Below are 18,051 nucleotides of genomic sequence, written 5' to 3' on the forward strand. Positions count from 1 at the left end.
CGACACCTCTGAAAATCACAACCTTCGTGTTTTTGCACAGAGCGTCGCGTCTTTAATTGAAACCAATCATCGCGAGTGGCCGACGCGCGCGCTCACGTGGGTAGCGGGGGGATCCCAACAGGCTCGTAATTTCGCAGAGAGGGAGCCCCCCGACGCCCCCCGTCAAGAGCGCCGGGTTTCCAACCAGCGCGACTCCGGCCGCTGGCACTCGCTGACAGCTAATCCCCGGGAACGAGCCTCGTCCACGTCACACCGCCAGAAAAACACAAACTGTAAAAGCGCGCGACATCCCCGCTCCTTCAGTCCTCCGGCCTCAACCCCCCCCCCCCTGCGAGCGCGAGCAAGAGAGCGCGCACGCACCCGGGAGAAACGGCCCCCCTCGCTCGCTCTCCGTGAACGCGCACAGACACACAAAGCGCGGGCTCGTCGACTTCTACTCAGAAAAAAAACTAACCGACACACCGAGCCGCGCCGACTCCCGTAAACACACACACACACTCGCCCCTCGCTCCCTCTCGGCCTCCTCGGCGCGGCTCAACTTTCCAGCCGCCGCTCCGCTCGCAGCCTGCAGGCCCGGCGCCCTCGCCGCGCCCCCGGCCCCCGGGCGCCGGGCCTGGGCCTCCCGCCCGCCCGCGCCCTCGCTCCCTCGCTCCCGCCCGCCCGCCCGGGCCGGGGGGCGGCCGCCGCCGCGGACTCCAACCCGAGGGCTCGCTTCTTCGTGCTCCGGGAGCCTGCTGCCGCCCCCCCCTGCCGCCCCAGTCCCGTCCGAGCCCCCCGCGGAACCGCGGCCAAACTCACCCCTTTGAGCCGCTTGATGAGCGCGTTCTTCTGCCCGCTCTTGGGGAGGCCTCGCTGCTCCAGGGCGGCCTTCAGGTCCGCCACCCGGAGCGAGTGAAGCGGCTTCCCATCCAACGTAACGTCTTCGAGCTCCGCCATCTTTGCTTTTCCCCCCTCGCTCTTGCGCTCGCTCGCTCTCTCTCTCCCCGGCTCGGCCGCTGCAACGCCTTCCCCCCCGCTGACGTCAGAGCTCGGCTTTCTCCGGAGCCGGAGAGGCCCGAAGAGCAGGAGCGGGAGGGGGATCGAACGCGAGGCTCAGTCGTCGGTAATCTCCGGAGAGAGCAGGCCGAGGCAACTTCGGCAATCTCCGGAGGGGGGCCGGCCGAGGCTACTTCGGCAATCTCCGGACAGCACTCGTCAGCTACCCCTGCAGCTCACAGGAGTTCGAAGGTCGAGGCGTCGTCGGTCATCTGCGGACAAATGATTCGTCATTACTGACTCAAAAACAACTTGCACGTTGTTATATACAGAAAGTCGGGGAAGACACCCGTGTCTGAGCAGTTTGAAATAGACGTCAGGGCGAATCTGCAGAGTATTTTTAAAAGTGAGAACATGAAAGCCGCGCTGGCCTTTATCTTGATTTATTTCCCTTGTGTAATCGATTTTCGGTCAAGTTCAGGTCTGTTGCAGTAGGTGCCCCTGGCGATGGTGTTGTAGGGCCTATGGGTTCGTGCAGGACAGAGGACGAGCAGAGACGAGACAGGGGAACAAGCACCAGCCTATATCCCCCTGTACAACAACACCACCCACAGCGCTTACACACGCATTAGGGGACACGGACACAGGTGCAGGGTGGTAACTCGCTAAAAAAGGCTCCAGAGGAACCCGCCCGACACCCGAAAAAGCTCCGCAGCCGAAACGTTGTGTTTCTTGTCTCCTCTTTCCAGCAGGGAGTAAACCTGTACTTGTTCAGTGGAAACAGAGCTCCCGGGAGAGAGGAGAGAGGAGGAGAGAGAGGAGGGGGGAGAGAGGGGAGAGAGGGGAGAGGACAGTGTCCTCCTGTCCTGTGCTGGAGTGGACAGCAGGGTCAGGGGACAGTGTTCTCCTGTCCTGTGCTGGAGTGGACAGTAGGATCAGGGGACAGTGTCCTCCTGTCCTGTGCTGGAGTGGACAGCAGGGTCAGGGGACAGTGTCCTGTCCTGTGCTGGGGTGGACAGCAGGGCCAGGGGTCAGTGTCCTCCTGTTGTGTGCTGGAGTGGACAGCAGAGTCAGAGGACAGAGTTTTCCTGTCCTGTGCTGGTGTGGACAGCAGGGTCAGGGGATAGTGTCCTCCTGTTGTGTGCTGGAGTGGACAGCAGGGTCAGGGGACAGAGTTCTCCTGTCTTGTGCTTGGGTGGACAGCAGGGTCAGGGAAAAGTGTCCTCCTGTCCTGTGCTGGAGTGGACAGCAGGGTCAGGGGACAGTGTCCACCAGGTGCTCCCAGCAGGACTCTCTGGGAGTCTCAGGACAAAGCCAGTCTTTACAGCATCACCCACACAGAGCCCAGGCCAGCGCTGGGCCCTGAGGTCAGAGAGAGGGTGAGACTGCAGAGGGGTGTTACTGTCCCTCCCGGAGACACAGAGGCATCTCTCCCAGCGGAGGGGCAGAGACACTGTCTCTGCTGGGCTTGACCTGAAGCTTGAGGGTGACCTGAAGCCAGGGAGACAGCTAAATATTTACCATGATAATAAAAAAATAAAATGAGGTTCTATGTTATTATTCTTCAAAGAAGAAATTACGACAATTAAGGGCATAAATATACAGACATTGTGATATAACAATACAAAAACATCATACAAGTCAGCAGAACAGGACATCAGCCACAACACTACCAACCTGATTAACATTACAAGAGGGGTCACATCGTTGAACTAGTTTATATGACACAAGACGTGTGTAGGACTGTTTCAGGATGTTTTTGAAGAATCTGAGTACAGTCTGAATGAATGGATGGATTCTTGTATTACAGATTACATTAAACACAGACGAATCTGTATGCCAGGTGGCCATTGTCTGGTGACATGAATAACAACAGCAGCCGTACCCCCCTGCAGCTCACACACAGCCCACTGGGGCTCAGGGTGAGCCTGGCCAGTACCTGGGAGAGGTGTTAGTGGGGCCAGCAGGGGGCGCTCACCCTGCGGTCTCTGGGGGTCCTAATGCCCCAGGACAGTGACGGGGACACTAGATACTTTATTGATCCCGTGAGGGAAACTGCACTCCAACAGCAGCTTAACACAGACAACACAGCAACAGTGTAACGAATGATACAATAATAATAATAATAATAATAATACAATACATACTATACAATCAGTACAGTGAGAAGTGCACTAAAAGAGTACCTCACAGTCCAGGACACACAAAGAACAAACTGGAACAGAAAGATCGTATTGCACATATGAATCTAAATATAGATGTAAATATAAATATAAATGTATTGCACGGGTCCATGGCATATATTGCACAAAAAAACGGTTGTGAACGGGAAAAGAATCCTGGGAAAATGAGGGGATCCCCAGTACCTGTAAAGCTCTTTGACTGGAGTGTCCAGAAAAGCTCTATATAAGTGTAATTATTATTATTATTATTATTTACAGCCGTATCCCCCTACTGCTCACTGACAGCCCACTGGAGCTCAGCAGTGTGAGCCTGGCCAGTACCTGGGTGGGAGACCCAGTGGGGCCAGTAGGGGGTGCTCACCCTGCAGTCTGTGGGGGTCCTAATGCCCCAGGACAGTGACGGGGACACTAGACTGTAAACAAGGCGCCGTCCTTCAGATGAGACGTAAAACTGAGGTCCTGCCTCTGTGGTCAGTCAAGACCCCAGGGTGTCTCTCAGAAAGAGTAGGGGTGTGACCCCAGTGTCCTGGACAGACTCCCCCTGGTCTTTACCAGTCATGGCCTCCTGATCACCCCCCTCTCTGAACTGGCCTCATCACTCTGCTCTCCTCCCCACTGAGAGCTGGAGTGTGTGAGCGGACTGGGGGGGTGGAGGGGGTCCCCAGTACTGGACAGCGCCGGGGGAGGGGTGGAGGGTCCAGAAAGGCGCTATAGAGGTGTCAGGAATTCCTTCTGAGCGTCTTCAATATCAGACCCTCAGGGGCTCCAGTCCCAGCGGCTTGCAGGAATGCCCTGGGGGGGACATGGCAGGAAGAGTCGGAAAGGCTTTCCTCCGGGCCGGAAGAGTAACCTTCACAGGTCTCGGGCCGACAGGGTCCGATCACCGCTCTCACGAGGAGGAGGAGGAGGAGGGTGCTCTCGGCCAGCGGGGCCAGGTACGGGTGCTCGTATGCCCCAGGGCACTTTCACTCTGAGACGTGCAAAAAGAGGGGTGAACACCCCCCCCCCCGATCCTCAACACAGGGCTGAGCACACGGCTGTGCTCTCAACTCACAGATCTCTTTAGTGTCCCTGTACAATCAAGATCAGATCTCTTTCCTGTCCCTGTACAATCAAGATCAGATCTCTTTACTGTCCCTGTACAATCAAGATCAGATCTCTTTCCTGTCCCTGTACGATCAAGATCAGATCTCTTTCCTGTCCCTGTACAATCAAGATCAGATCTCTTTACTGGCCCTGTACAATCAAGATCAGATCTCTTTAGTGTCCCTGTACAATCAAGATCAGGTCTCTTTACTGTCCCTGTACAATCAAGATCAGATCTCTTTACTGTCTCTGTACGATCAAGATCAGATCTCTTTAGTGTCCCTGTACAATCAAGATCAGATCTCTTTCCTGTCCCTGTACAATCAAGATCAGATCTCTTTAGTGTCCCTGTACAATCAAGATCAGATCTCTTTAGTGTCCCTGTACAATCAAGATCAGATCTCTTTACTGTCCCTATACAATCAAGATCAGATCTCTTTACTGTCCCTGTACAATCAAGATCAGATCTCTTTACTGTCTCTGTACGATCAAGATCAGATCTCTTTAGTGTCCCTGTACAATCAAGATCAGATCTCTTTCCTGTCCCTTTACAATCAAGATCAGATCTCTTTCCTGTCCCTGTACAATCAAGATCAGATCTCTTTAGTGTCTTTGTACAATCAAGATCAGATCTCTTTACTGGCCCTGTACAATCAAGATCAGATCTCTTTCCTGTCTCTGTACAGTCTCTTTCATCAGGAATGTGTCTTTTCACAGACCCCAGCTTGCTCTCCAGGAGACACACAGACAGGGAGAGAAGCTGGGGGTCAGAGCGCAGGGTCGGCCATTTATACAGCACCCCTGGAGCAGCTGGGGTTCAGGGCCTCGCTCAGGGGCCCAGCGGAGTGAGGAATAGGATTTCTCTGCCAGCCCCGGGATTCGAACCGGCAACCTCCCAGCCACAGGCACAGCTCCTGAGCCCCAGAGGAGGCCAAACACCCCAATCAGCGATCAGCCGCTCATTAATTCAGAGATCTGAATGAATTCAAGACCATTCAGAGAGCTACATACGACTACAGAGTAAAATCAGAGTCATATTATCACGGCGCAGATCCTGAGCCCCAGAGCCAGCGCACTCCGGGGTGGTGCAGTGGAGCCCCAGGACAGGACAGAAAGGCCGTACAGGGGGTTCTGAGGTCCGCGCAGAAAATCACCGGGCCCGAGCCGCCCTCCGTCGAGCGGATAGATCTCCCCCGCTGGCACAGCCGGGCTCGGGCTGCGCTCCGGGACCCAAGGGCTGGGGTGGGTTTGGGAAGCTGTTCTGGACGGACTTGCAGTGTTTTGTGTGCAGGCAGTTAAAGGTGTTTTTAGATTGAGGGATTTTGATATTTGATTGTGCTGTTTAATAAGCATTTATTTATAGTACATTTATCATAGTCATTCTGGGTAAATGTCACATTCATCAAGCAAAATGGTCCAATAACACTCCCCCTTTCAGTACTTTTGAGGTGGAGTTGAAACGAAATTCTATTAAAAAAACTGAGAAATGCTACAGCAAGGAAAACGTTTGATATCTGTCCAAAAATCATCCGAACACATCATTGACTTCATTACCTCTGGCGGTTAACTGTTTTTTTTTCTGTTTGTGTTTTTTTCTCTTGTGCCTGTCTGTTTCCGATCCTCTGGTTGTGTCTGTAAAATTCTTTATACGTTTAATAATAAAAAAAGAGCAGAGCTCTCTTCTCAAGCGGTTTGTGCTGCGTCTGCAGATCCGCGTCGGAATTAAACCGCTACTGGCGCAAACTTTTACCAACGCTAGGTGGCGCTGTCGGCACGTCTCTCCTGCGACATCAGCAGGGGGATCGACTCTGTAGCTGGTGATGATGACAACAGCGGCAGCGATGATTATTATTATTATTATTTCGGCTACTAAAACACTGCTCTGGCCTGTCTACACAACAGAACACAAATCCGGTCGTGATCCGGAAACAGAGAAGCTCCTGCGCGTCCACAGCGCGAGTTGACGGAAAGACCCGAGCGGAAGGGATCGCCCCTCGGCTCTTTCCGGTCGCTCTCGTCGAGACCAGCCCTTTCCGGTTTCCGTTTAAAACCGGAAGCTGTGGTGTTTTCCTTCCTTCACAGACGGGCGAGTAACAACAATAACAACACACACACCACAGACCCAGGCAAACTCCGAGAGTTGTGTACCGACAGCGGCGGCAAGGAAAGGCCCAGGGACCGAACCGGGGGTGTCTGTGTAACCGTGGTGCCTGAAGAATATCGGGAGGACATGGACTGAGACGTAAATAAACACGCGTGATCGCGGTTCACATTTCGGGAACAGGAGGCAAAGAGACATTTCTTTATTCCTTTACGGTGCTACGGTAAGAGCACTTCTCACGCCCTGTCAATTATTATTAGTAATGTTATTATTGAGGGCTTCTCTGTGATCTCCTCTCTCTCACTGTGTCTCCTGTCCTGTTGTGTGTTTATTACTGAGGGCTTCTCTACGATCTCCTATCTCTCACTCACTGTGTCTCCTGTCCTGTTGTGTGTGTGTATTACCGAGGGATTCTCTGTGATCTCCTCTCTCTCTCACTGTGTCTCCTGTCCTGTTGTGTGTGTGTATTACTGAGGGATTCTCTGTGATCTCCTCTCTCTCTCACTGTGTCTCCTGTCCTGTTGTGTGTGTGTATTACTGAGGGATTCTCTGTGATCTCCTCTCTCTCACTGTGTCTCCTGTCCTGTTGTGTGTGTGTATTACTGAGGGACTCTCTGTGATCTCCTCTCTCTCTCACTGTGTCTCCTGTCCTGTTGTGTGTGTATTACTGAGGGCTTCTCTGTGATCTTCTCTCTCTCTCACTGTGTCTCCTGTCCTGTTGTGTGTGTATTACTGAGGGCTTCTCTGTGATCTCCTCTCTCTCACTGTGTCTCCTGTCCTGTTGTGTGTGTATTACTGAGGGCTTCTCTGTGATCTCCTCTCTCTCTAGATGTCCTGGTTCCATCAGGCAGTCCAGGGTCCACATTGCCCCCCTGCAGCGACAGCGCCCCCTAGCTGGGAGGACCTCCTCTCCCTCAGCAGCCCGGTGCCCCCCGGGCCCGAGCCCTTCACCTGCCCCCTGCCGGCCGTGCCCCCCGGCCAGCCCGAGGCCCCGAGGGCCCCGCCAGCGCCGCCCTGCCTGTCCTACGTGACGCTGCAGGAGCAGCGCTGCGTGCTCAGCTGGCTGCAGAGCTGGCCTCCGCCGCAGAAGAGCCGCTTCCTGCAGGACCTGCTGGCCAAGGCCGTGCCTGGGAAGATCTGCACCCTGCTGGACCAGCTGACCTCCCTGCAGGTCAGTCAGTGTGTCTGTATGAACCCCTCTCTCTCAGTGCAGTGTTAATGTACTGGAGTGTCCAGTCAGTGTGTCTGTATGAACCCCTCTCTCTCAGTGCAGTGTTAATGTACTGGAGTGTCCAGTCAGTGTGTCTGTATGAACCCCTCTCTCTCAGTGCAGTGTTAATGTACTGGAGTGTCCAGTCAGTCAGTGTGTCTGTATGAACCCCTCTCTCTCAGTGCAGTGTTAATGTACTGGAGTGTCCAGTCAGTCAGTGTGTCTGTATGAACCCCTCTCTCTCAGTGCAGTGTTAATGTACTGGAGTGTCCAGTCAGTGTGTCTGTATGAACCCCTCTCTCTCAGTGCAGTGTTAATGTACTGGAGTGTCCAGTCAGTCAGTGTGTCTGTATGAACCCCTCTCTCTCAGTGCAGTGTTAATGTACTGGAGTGTCCAGTCAGTCAGTGTGTCTGTATGAACCCCTCTCTCTCAGTGCAGTGTTAATGTACTGGAGTGTCCAGTCAGTGTGTCTGTATGAACCCCTCTCTCTCAGTGCAGTGTTAATGTACTGGAGTGTCCAGTCAGTCAGTGTGTCTGTATGAACCCCTCTCTCTCAGTGCAGTGTTAATGTACTGGAGTGTCCAGTCAGTCAGTGTGTCTGTATGAACCCCTCTCTCTCGGTGCAGTGTTAATGTACTGGAGTGTCCAGTCAGTCAGTGTGTCTGTATGAACCCCTCTCTCTCAGGGCAGTGTTAATGTACTGGAGTGTCCAGTCAGTCAGTGTGTCTGTATGAACCCCTCTCTCTCAGTGGAGTGTTAATGTACTGGAGTGTCCAGTCAGTCAGTGTGTCTGTATGAACCCCTCTCTCTCAGTGCAGTGTTAATGTACTGGAGTGTCCAGTCAGTCTGTGTGTCTGTATGAACCCCTCTCTCTCAGTGCAGTGTTAATGTACTGGAGTGTCCAGTCAGTCAGTGTGTCTGTATGAACCCCTCTCTCTCAGTGCAGTGTTAATGTACTGGAGTGTCCAGTCAGTGTGTCTGTATGAACCCCTCTCTCTCAGTGCAGTGTTAATGTACTGGAGTGTCCAGTCAGTCAGTGTGTCTGTATGAACCCCTCTCTCTCAGTGCAGTGTTAATGTACTGGAGTGTCCAGTCAGTCAGTGTGTCTGTATGAACCCCTCTCTCTCAGTGCAGTGTTAATGTACTGGAGTGTCCAGTCAGTGTGTCTGTATGAACCCCTCTCTCTCGGTTCAGTGTTAATGTACCGGAGTGTCCAGTCAGTCAGTGTGTCTGTATGAACCCCTCTCTCTCAGGGCAGTGTTAATGTACTGGAGTGACCAGTCAGTCAGTGTGTCTGTATGAACCCCTCTCTCTCAGTGCAGTGTTAATGTACTGGAGTGTCCAGTCAGTCAGTGTGTCTGTATGAACCCCTCTCTCTCAGTGCAGTGTTAATGTACTGGAGTGTCCAGTCAGTCAGTGTGTCTGTATGAACCCCTCTCTCTCAGTGCAGTGTTAATGTACTGGAGTGTCCAGTCAGTGTGTCTGTATGAACCCCTCTCTCTCAGTGCAGTGTTAATGTACTGGAGTGTCCAGTCAGTGTGTCTGTATGAACCCCTCTCTCTCAGGGCAGTGTTAATGTACTGGAGTGTCCAGTCAGTCAGTTTGTCTGTATGAACCCCTCTCTCTCAGTGCAGTGTTAATGTACTGGAGTGTCCAGTCAGTCAGTGTGTCTGTATGAACTCCTCTCTCTCAGTGCAGTGTTAATGTACTGGAGTGTCCAGTCAGTCAGTGTGTCTGTATGAACCCCTCTCTCTCAGTGCAGTGTTAATGTACTGGAGTGTCCAGTCAGTGTGTCTGTATGAACCCCTCTCTCTCAGTGCAGTGTTAATGTACTGGAGTGTCCAGTCAGTCAGTGTGTCTGTATGAACCCCTCTCTCTCAGTGCAGTGTTAATGTACTGGAGTGTCCAGTCAGTCAGTGTGTCTGTATGAACCCCTCTCTCTCAGTGCAGTGTTAATGTACTGGAGTGTCCAGTCAGTGTGTCTGTATGAACCCCTCTCTCTCAGTGCAGTGTTAATGTACTGGAGTGTCCAGTCAGTCAGTGTGTCTGTATGAACCCCTCTCTCTCAGTGCAGTGTTAATGTACTGGAGTGTCCAGTCAGTCAGTGTGTCTGTATGAACCCCTCTCTCTCAGTGCAGTGTTAATGTACTGGAGTGTCCAGTCAGTGTGTCTGTATGAACCCCTCTCTCTCAGTGCAGTGTTAATGTACTGGAGTGTCCAGTCAGTCAGTGTGTCTGTATGAACCCCTCTCTCTCAGTGCAGTGTTAATGTACTGGAGTGTCCAGTCAGTCAGTGTGTCTGTATGAACCCCTCTCTCTCGGTGCAGTGTTAATGTACTGGAGTGTCCAGTCAGTCAGTGTGTCTGTATGAACCCCTCTCTCTCAGGGCAGTGTTAATGTACTGGAGTGTCCAGTCAGTCAGTGTGTCTGTATGAACCCCTCTCTCTCAGTGGAGTGTTAATGTACTGGAGTGTCCAGTCAGTCAGTGTGTCTGTATGAACCCCTCTCTCTCAGTGCAGTGTTAATGTACTGGAGTGTCCAGTCAGTCTGTGTGTCTGTATGAACCCCTCTCTCTCAGTGCAGTGTTAATGTACTGGAGTGTCCAGTCAGTCAGTGTGTCTGTATGAACCCCTCTCTCTCAGTGCAGTGTTAATGTACTGGAGTGTCCAGTCAGTGTGTCTGTATGAACCCCTCTCTCTCAGTGCAGTGTTAATGTACTGGAGTGTCCAGTCAGTCAGTGTGTCTGTATGAACCCCTCTCTCTCAGTGCAGTGTTAATGTACTGGAGTGTCCAGTCAGTCAGTGTGTCTGTATGAACCCCTCTCTCTCAGTGCAGTGTTAATGTACTGGAGTGTCCAGTCAGTGTGTCTGTATGAACCCCTCTCTCTCGGTTCAGTGTTAATGTACCGGAGTGTCCAGTCAGTCAGTGTGTCTGTATGAACCCCTCTCTCTCAGGGCAGTGTTAATGTACTGGAGTGACCAGTCAGTCAGTGTGTCTGTATGAACCCCTCTCTCTCAGTGCAGTGTTAATGTACTGGAGTGTCCAGTCAGTCAGTGTGTCTGTATGAACCCCTCTCTCTCAGTGCAGTGTTAATGTACTGGAGTGTCCAGTCAGTCAGTGTGTCTGTATGAACCCCTCTCTCTCAGTGCAGTGTTAATGTACTGGAGTGTCCAGTCAGTGTGTCTGTATGAACCCCTCTCTCTCAGTGCAGTGTTAATGTACTGGAGTGTCCAGTCAGTGTGTCTGTATGAACCCCTCTCTCTCAGGGCAGTGTTAATGTACTGGAGTGTCCAGTCAGTCAGTTTGTCTGTATGAACCCCTCTCTCTCAGTGCAGTGTTAATGTACTGGAGTGTCCAGTCAGTCAGTGTGTCTGTATGAACCCCTCTCTCTCAGTGCAGTGTTAATGTACTGGAGTGTCCAGTCAGTCAGTGTGTCTGTATGAACCCCTCTCTCTCAGTGCAGTGTTAATGTACTGGAGTGTCCAGTCAGTGTGTCTGTATGAACCCCTCTCTCTCAGTGCAGTGTTAATGTACTGGAGTGTCCAGTCAGTCAGTGTGTCTGTATGAACCCCTCTCTCTCAGTGCAGTGTTAATGTACTGGAGTGTCCAGTCAGTGTGTCTGTATGAACCCCTCTCTCTCAGTGCAGTGTTAATGTACTGGAGTCTCCAGTCAGTCAGTGTGTCTGTATGAACCCCTCTCTCTCAGTGCAGTGTTAATGTACTGGAGTGTCCAGTCAGTCAGTGTGTCTGTATGAACCCCTCTCTCTCAGTGCAGTGTTAATGTACTGGAGTGTCCAGTCAGTCAGTGTGTCTGTATGAACCCCTCTCTCTCAGTGCAGTGTTAATGTACTGGAGTGTCCAGTCAGTCAGTGTGTCTGTATGAACCCCTCTCTCTCAGTGCAGTGTTAATGTACTGGAGTGTCCAGTCAGTCAGTGTGTCTGTATGAACCCCTCTCTCTCAGTGCAGTGTTAATGTACTGGAGTGTTCAGTCAGTGTGTCTGTATGAACCCCTCTCTCTCAGTGCAGTGTTAATGTACTGGAGTGTCCAGTCAGTGTGTCTGTATGAACCCCTCTCTCTCAGTGCAGTGTTAATGTACTGGAGTGTCCAGTCAGTCAGTGTGTCTGTATGAACCCCTCTCTCTCAGTGCAGTGTTAATGTACTGGAGTGTCCAGTCAGTCAGTGTGTCTGTATGAACCCCTCTCTCTCAGTGCAGTGTTAATGTACTGGAGTGTCCAGTCAGTCAGTGTGTCTGTATGAACCCCTCTCTCTCAGTGCAGTGTTAATGTACTGGAGTGTCCAGTCAGTCAGTGTGTCTGTATGAACCCCTCTCTCTCAGTGCAGTGTTAATGTACTGGAGTGTTCAGTCAGTGTGTCTGTATGAACCCCTCTCTCTCAGTGCAGTGTTAATGTACTGGAGTGTCCAGTCAGTCAGTGTGTCTGTATGAACCCCTCTCTCTCAGTGCAGTGTTAATGTACTGGAGTGTCCAGTCAGTGTGTCTGTATGAACCCCTCTCTCTCAGTGCAGTGTTAATGTACTGGAGTGTCCAGTCAGTCAGTGTGTCTGTATGAACCCCTCTCTCTCAGTGCAGTGTTAATGTACTGGAGTGTCCAGTCAGTGTGTCTGTATGAACCCCTCTCTCTCAGTGCAGTGTTAATGTACTGGAGTGTCCAGTCAGTCAGTGTGTCTGTATGAACCCCTCTCTCTCACTGCAGTGTTAATGTACTGGAGTGTCCAGTCAGTGTGTCTGTATGAACCCCTCTCTCTCAGTGCAGTGTTAATGTACTGGAGTCTCCAGTCAGTCAGTGTGTCTGTATGAACCCCTCTCTCTCAGTGCAGTGTTAATGTACTGGAGTGTCCAGTCAGTCAGTGTGTCTGTATGAACCCCTCTCTCTCAGTGCAGTGTTAATGTACTGGAGTGTCCAGTCAGTCAGTGTGTCTGTATGAACCCCTCTCTCTCAGTGCAGTGTTAATGTACTGGAGTGTCCAGTCAGTCAGTGTGTCTGTATGAACCCCTCTCTCTCAGTGCAGTGTTAATGTACTGGAGTGTTCAGTCAGTGTGTCTGTATGAACCCCTCTCTCTCAGTGCAGTGTTAATGTACTGGAGTGTCCAGTCAGTGTGTCTGTATGAACCCCTCTCTCTCAGTGCAGTGTTAATGTACTGGAGTGTCCAGTCAGTCAGTGTGTCTGTATGAACCCCTCTCTCTCAGTGCAGTGTTAATGTACTGGAGTGTCCAGTCAGTCAGTGTGTCTGTATGAACCCCTCTCTCTCAGTGCAGTGTTAATGTACTGGAGTGTCCAGTCAGTCAGTGTGTCTGTATGAACCCCTCTCTCTCAGTGCAGTGTTAATGTACTGGAGTGTCCAGTCAGTCAGTGTGTCTGTATGAACCCCTCTCTCTCAGTGCAGTGTTAATGTACTGGAGTGTTCAGTCAGTGTGTCTGTATGAACCCCTCTCTCTCAGTGCAGTGTTAATGTACTGGAGTGTCCAGTCAGTGTGTCTGTATGAACCCCTCTCTCTCAGTGCAGTGTTAATGTACTGGAGTGTCCAGTCAGTCAGTGTGTCTGTATGAACCCCTCTCTCTCAGTGCAGTGTTAATGTACTGGAGTGTCCAGTCAGTCAGTATGTCTGTATGATCCCCTCTCTCTCAGTGCAGTGTTAATGTACTGGAGTGTCCAGTCAGTCAGTGTGTGTATGAACCCCTCTCTCTCAGTGCAGTGTTAATGTACTGGAGTGTCCAGTCAGTGTGTCTGTATGAACCCCTCTCTCTCAGTGCAGTGTTAATGTACTGGAGTGTCCAGTCAGTGTGTCTGTATGAACCCCTCTCTCTCAGTGCAGTGTTAATGGACTGGAGTGTCCAGTCAGTCAGTGTGTCTGTATGAACCCCTCTCTCTCAGTGCAGTGTTAATGTACTGGAGTGTCCAGTCAGTGTGTCTGTATGAACCCCTCTCTCTCAGTGCAGTGTTCATGTACTGGAGTGTCCAGTCAGTCTCTCTCTCTCTCAGGTGTGTGATCGCCCCCCCAGTATATTTGAATGTCAGCTGCGCCTGTGGAGTCAGTGGTTCGACTCGTGGAACGAGGACGAGAGGAACGAGTTCCTGCGCTGCCTGGAGGAGAGGGACCCAGCCTTCGTCTCGGCCTTCTACAGAGAGGTCGCCGGGACCTCTGGCGTCGCCTGAGCTGGGAGGCAGGAGAGCTGGGGGCAGGAGGAGGAGGAGGGACGAACGGACAGGAGGACAGGAAGTGCAGAGGGGCTCACCCTAGCAGCCCCGACAGGAAGCTCTCTGGGGAATGGTTTCGGTGCTGCACACAACTGGTGCTGCACGCTACTTTGCAACGTTGTAAATCTTCCTCTCCTCTCGGGTGTGGTCGCCAGCAGGCTTGTGCATCGTGTGTGTGTTTTTGGATCGGTGGAGGATGTGGAAATCGTTTATTGACACGGGGGGCGCCTAGAGAAACGTTTTGGGCTCGTTTCCCCCCCACGGAGAGTGGGAGAGTCGTGGAACTGGCCGAGAGGGTGTGAAGACGATGTGTCAAACCGGTCTTGAAATCTGCGGATGGACCGAACCTCGATCCTGCATTTCTTTCTTTGTGGAAAATCTTTTTTTTTATTATTATTTTTGTATGATTCTGGAACGAAAGTGTCCCAGCTCCTGGGTGCGTTGTGCCTGGGAGAGGCAGTGCGTGCACAGTGACACATACTGACTGGGACAGGGAGAAGCTCGCCTCTCTGGGTTAAAAAATAATGTACAGTTGTCACATAAATAAACCACACATGAACAGTTGAGCCGTTCAAAAAAAGATGCTTGTATTGTCCGCGACCAAGAACAAAAGACCCGACCCTATCAGCAACAGAGGAGTCCTGTACTCCGGTGAATAGCACATCTGTCTGAGCAGTGCTTGGAATTTCTCGCACACACAATAATACAAAATACACTCTGGTACAAAAGGTGAAGCAGTTTCAAAATGCTGCTTGTTTGAGTCGTTTAGAGTATAAACCCATTGCTTAAAAAGTGAATGTTGTGTGAATACCTGGAGGTGTTCATTTGTGTTTAATAATCCTACTACAGAGAAGGCAGTCCAGTCCAGCCTGGAGAGTCTCACATTGCTCTGTCAGTGTCAGTGGAGTCTGATTATAATCTCAGTGAATCACTAATCAAGATCACAGTCCAGTCAGTTCAGTCCAGCCTGGAGAGTCTCACACTGCTCTGTCAAGTGTCAGTGGAGTCTGATTATAATCTCAGTGAATCACTAATCAAGATCACAGTCCAGTCAGTCCAGTCCAGCCTGGAGAGTCTCACACTGCTCTGTCAGTGTCAGTGGAGTCTGATTATAATCTCAGTGAATCACTAATCAAGATCACAGTCCAGTCAGTCCAGTCCAGCCTGGAGAGTCTCACACTGCTCTGTCAGTGTCAGTGGAGTCTGATTATAATCTCAGTGAATCACTAATCAAGATCACAGTCCAGTCAGTCCAGTCCAGCCTGGAGAGTCTCACACTGCTCTGTCAGTGTCAGTGGAGTCTGATTATAATCTCAGTGAATCACTAATCAAGATCACAGTCCAGTCAGTCCAGTCCATCCTGGAGAGTCTCACACTGCTCTGTCAGTGTCAGTGAAGTCTGATTATAATCTCAGTCAATCACTAATCAAGATCACAGTCCAGTCAGGAGAGTCTCACACTGCTCTGTCAGTGTCAATGAGTCTGATTATAATCTCAGTTAATCACTAATCAGGATCACAGTCCAGTCAGTCCAGTCCAGCCTGGAGAGTCTCACTGCTCTGTCAGTGTCAGTGGAGTCCGATTATAATCTCAGTTAATCACAAATCAAGATCACAGTCCAGTCAGTCCAGTCCAGCCTTGAGAGTCTCACACTGCTCTGTCAGTGTCAGTGGAGTCTGATTATAATCTCAGTGAATCACTAATCAAGATCACAGTCCAGTCAGTCCAGTCCAGCCTGGAGAGTCTCACACTGCTCTGTCAGTGTCAGTGGAGTCTGATTATAATCTCAGTTAATCACTAATCAAGATCACAGTCCAGTCAGTCCAGTCCAGCCTGGAGAGTCTCACACTGCTCTGTCAGTGGAGTCTGATTATAATCTCAGTGAATCACTCATCAAGATCACAGTCCAGTCAGTCCAGCCTGGAGAGTCTCACACTGCTCTGTCAGTGTCAGTGGAGTCTGATTATAATCTCAGTGAATCACTAATCAAGATCACAGTCCAGTCAGTCCAGCCTGGAGAGTCTCACACTGCTCTGTCAGTGTCAGTGGAGTCTGATTATAATCTCAGTGAATCACTAATCAAGATCACAGTCCAGTCAGTACAGTCCAGCCTGGAGAGTCTCACACTGCTCTGTCAGTGGAGTCTGATTATAATCTCAGTGAATCACAAATCAAGATCACAGTCCAGTCAGTCCAGCCTGGAGAGTCTCACACTGCTCTGTCAGTGTCAGTGGAGTCTGATTATAATCTCAGTTAATCACTAATCAAGATCACAGTCCAGTCAGTCCAGTCCAGCCTGGAGAGTCTCACACTGCTCTGTCAGTGTCAGTGGAGTCTGATTATAATCTCAGTGAATCACTAATCAAGATCACAGTCCAGTCAGTCCAGTGCAGCCTGGAGAGTCTCACACTGCTCTGTCAGTGTCAGTGGAGTCTGATTATAATCTCAGTTAATCACTAATCAAGATCACAGTCCAGTCAGTCCAGTCCAGCCTGGAGAGTCTCACACTGCTCTGTCAGTGTCAGTGGAGTCTGATTATAATCTCAGTGAATCACTAATCCTCATCACAGTCCAGTCAGTCCAGTCCAGCCTGGAGAGTCTCACACTGCTCTGTCAGTGTCAGTGGAGTCTGATTATAATCTCAGTGAATCACTAATCAAGATCACAGTCCAGTCAGTCCAGTCCAGCCTGGAGAGTCTCGCACTGCTCTGTCAGTGTCAGTGGAGTCTGATTATAATCTCAGTTAATCACTAATCAAGATCACAGTCCAGTCAGTCCAGCCTGGAGAGTCTCACAGTGCTCTGTCAGTGTCAGTGGAGTCTGATTATAATCTCAGTTAATAACTAATCAAGATCACAGTCCAGTCAGTCCAGTCCAGCCTGGAGAGTCTCACACTGCTCTGTCAGTGTCAGTGGAGTCTGATTATAATCTCAGTTAATCACTAATCAAGATCACAGTCCAGTCAGTCCAGTCCAGCCTGGAGAGTCTCACACTGCTCTGTCAGTGTCAGTGGAGTCTGATTATAATCTCAGTTAACCACAGGGCGTGGCGCCAGACGCCGCTCCAGTCCTGGGAAAGTCTCTTTCCCGTGAGCGGCCGCGCCTCGCTCCTGCCGGGACCTGCGCGGGCGGCGGGGCTGGGGAACTGGGCCGACCGGTCGGGTCGGGGCGCTGCCGGCTGCCTGTCTCCCTGACCAGCGCCCGGCGCTCGTGGGAAGGCGTGACCTCGCTCCTCCCGGCGGGTTACGACAGCGCGGCGCCGGCGGGCGGAGACGCTGCAAGACCGACTCGGCTGTTTTCACACAGAATCCAGACGTCCGCCCGGCCTGGAGACGGAGGGCGCGCCAGTGTGGTACTGCAGCGCCGGTACTGGCGCTGCCACAGTTGCTGACCAAATAATCCGTTTCACAGGATTGTTCTTTGGGTCATGTTGGACTTGATTTGATCTGGTTTGATTATTTCTTGCTTGAATTCCTCCGTGAGTGCCTCTCTGCCAACAATGGTACCTCTCCTCCAGCACACACACAGCAGAGTGAGCCCTGATTGGAGGAGCGGGGTGTCTTTCACTGACAGAGTGAGCCCTGATTGGAGGAGCAGTGTGTCTCACTGACAGAGTGAGCCCTGATTGGAGGAGCAGTGTGTCTCACTGACAGAGTGAGCCCTGATTGGAGGAGCAGTGTGTCTCACTGACAGAGTGAGCCCTGATTGGAGGAGCAGGGTGTCTCACTGACAGAGTGAGCCCTGATTGGAGGAGCAGTGTGTCTCACTGACAGAGTGAGCCCTGATTGGAGGAGCAGTGTGTCTTACTGACAGAGTGATCCCTGATTGGAGGAGCAGGGTGTGTCTCATTGACAGAGTGAGCCCTGATTGGAGGAGCAGGGTGTCTCTCACTGACAGAGTGAGCTCTGATTGGAGGAGCAGTGTGTCTCTGTCACTGACAGAGTGAGCCCTGATTGGAGGAGCAGGGTGTCTCTCACTGACAGAGTGAGCCCTGATTGGAGGAGCAGTGTGTCTCACTGACAGAGTGAGCCCTGATTGGAGGAGCAGGGTGTCTCTCACTGACAGAGTGAGCCCTGATTGGAGGAGCAGGTTGTCTCACTGACAGAGTGAGCCCTGATTGGAGGAGCAGTGTGTCTCACTGACAGAGTGAGCCCTGATTGGAGGAGCAGTGTGTCTCACTGACAGAGTGAGCCCTGATTGGAGGAGCAGTGTGTCTCACTGACAGAGTGAGCCCTGATTGGAGGAGCAGGGTGTCTCACTGACAGAGTGAGCCCTGA

The 18,051-nt window shown here is 51.5% G+C and overlaps 2 protein-coding genes and 1 long non-coding RNA gene across 4 annotated transcripts in view; 1 reads left to right on the forward strand and 2 right to left on the reverse strand.

Moving 5' to 3' along the window:
* The window catches only part of acin1b (apoptotic chromatin condensation inducer 1b), a 46,781-nt gene extending 45,751 nt beyond the window's left edge, over nt 1-1,030 (reverse strand). For both annotated transcript variants that reach the window (XM_069188692.1, XM_069188691.1), the window contains exon 1: nt 799-1,030. In XM_069188692.1, the coding sequence (XP_069044793.1) occupies nt 799-936 (138 nt within the window). In that variant the 5' untranslated portion in view covers nt 937-1,030. The remainder of the gene's footprint in view (nt 1-798) is intronic.
* A 5,239-nt stretch (nt 1,031-6,269) lies between these two features.
* On the forward strand, nt 6,270-14,339 carry c4h14orf119 (chromosome 4 C14orf119 homolog). Its single transcript, XM_069188723.1, has 3 exons — nt 6,270-6,568; nt 7,175-7,516; nt 13,560-14,339. Exons 2-3 carry the CDS (start codon nt 7,175-7,177, stop codon nt 13,731-13,733), a joined length of 516 nt encoding a protein of 171 aa, XP_069044824.1. The 5' UTR covers nt 6,270-6,568; the 3' UTR covers nt 13,734-14,339.
* Nucleotides 14,338-17,758, reverse strand: LOC138238370 (uncharacterized). The gene is made up of 2 exons (XR_011189396.1): nt 15,609-17,758; nt 14,338-14,644 (listed from the first exon to the last, which is right to left on the reverse strand). It is a non-coding gene; the product is annotated as an uncharacterized lncRNA (long non-coding RNA).
* Nucleotides 17,759-18,051: the final 293 nt, after the last annotated feature.

The sequence above is a fragment of the Lepisosteus oculatus genome, chromosome 4 (assembly GCF_040954835.1).
Source record: "Lepisosteus oculatus isolate fLepOcu1 chromosome 4, fLepOcu1.hap2, whole genome shotgun sequence".
NCBI lineage: Eukaryota > Metazoa > Chordata > Actinopteri > Semionotiformes > Lepisosteidae > Lepisosteus > Lepisosteus oculatus.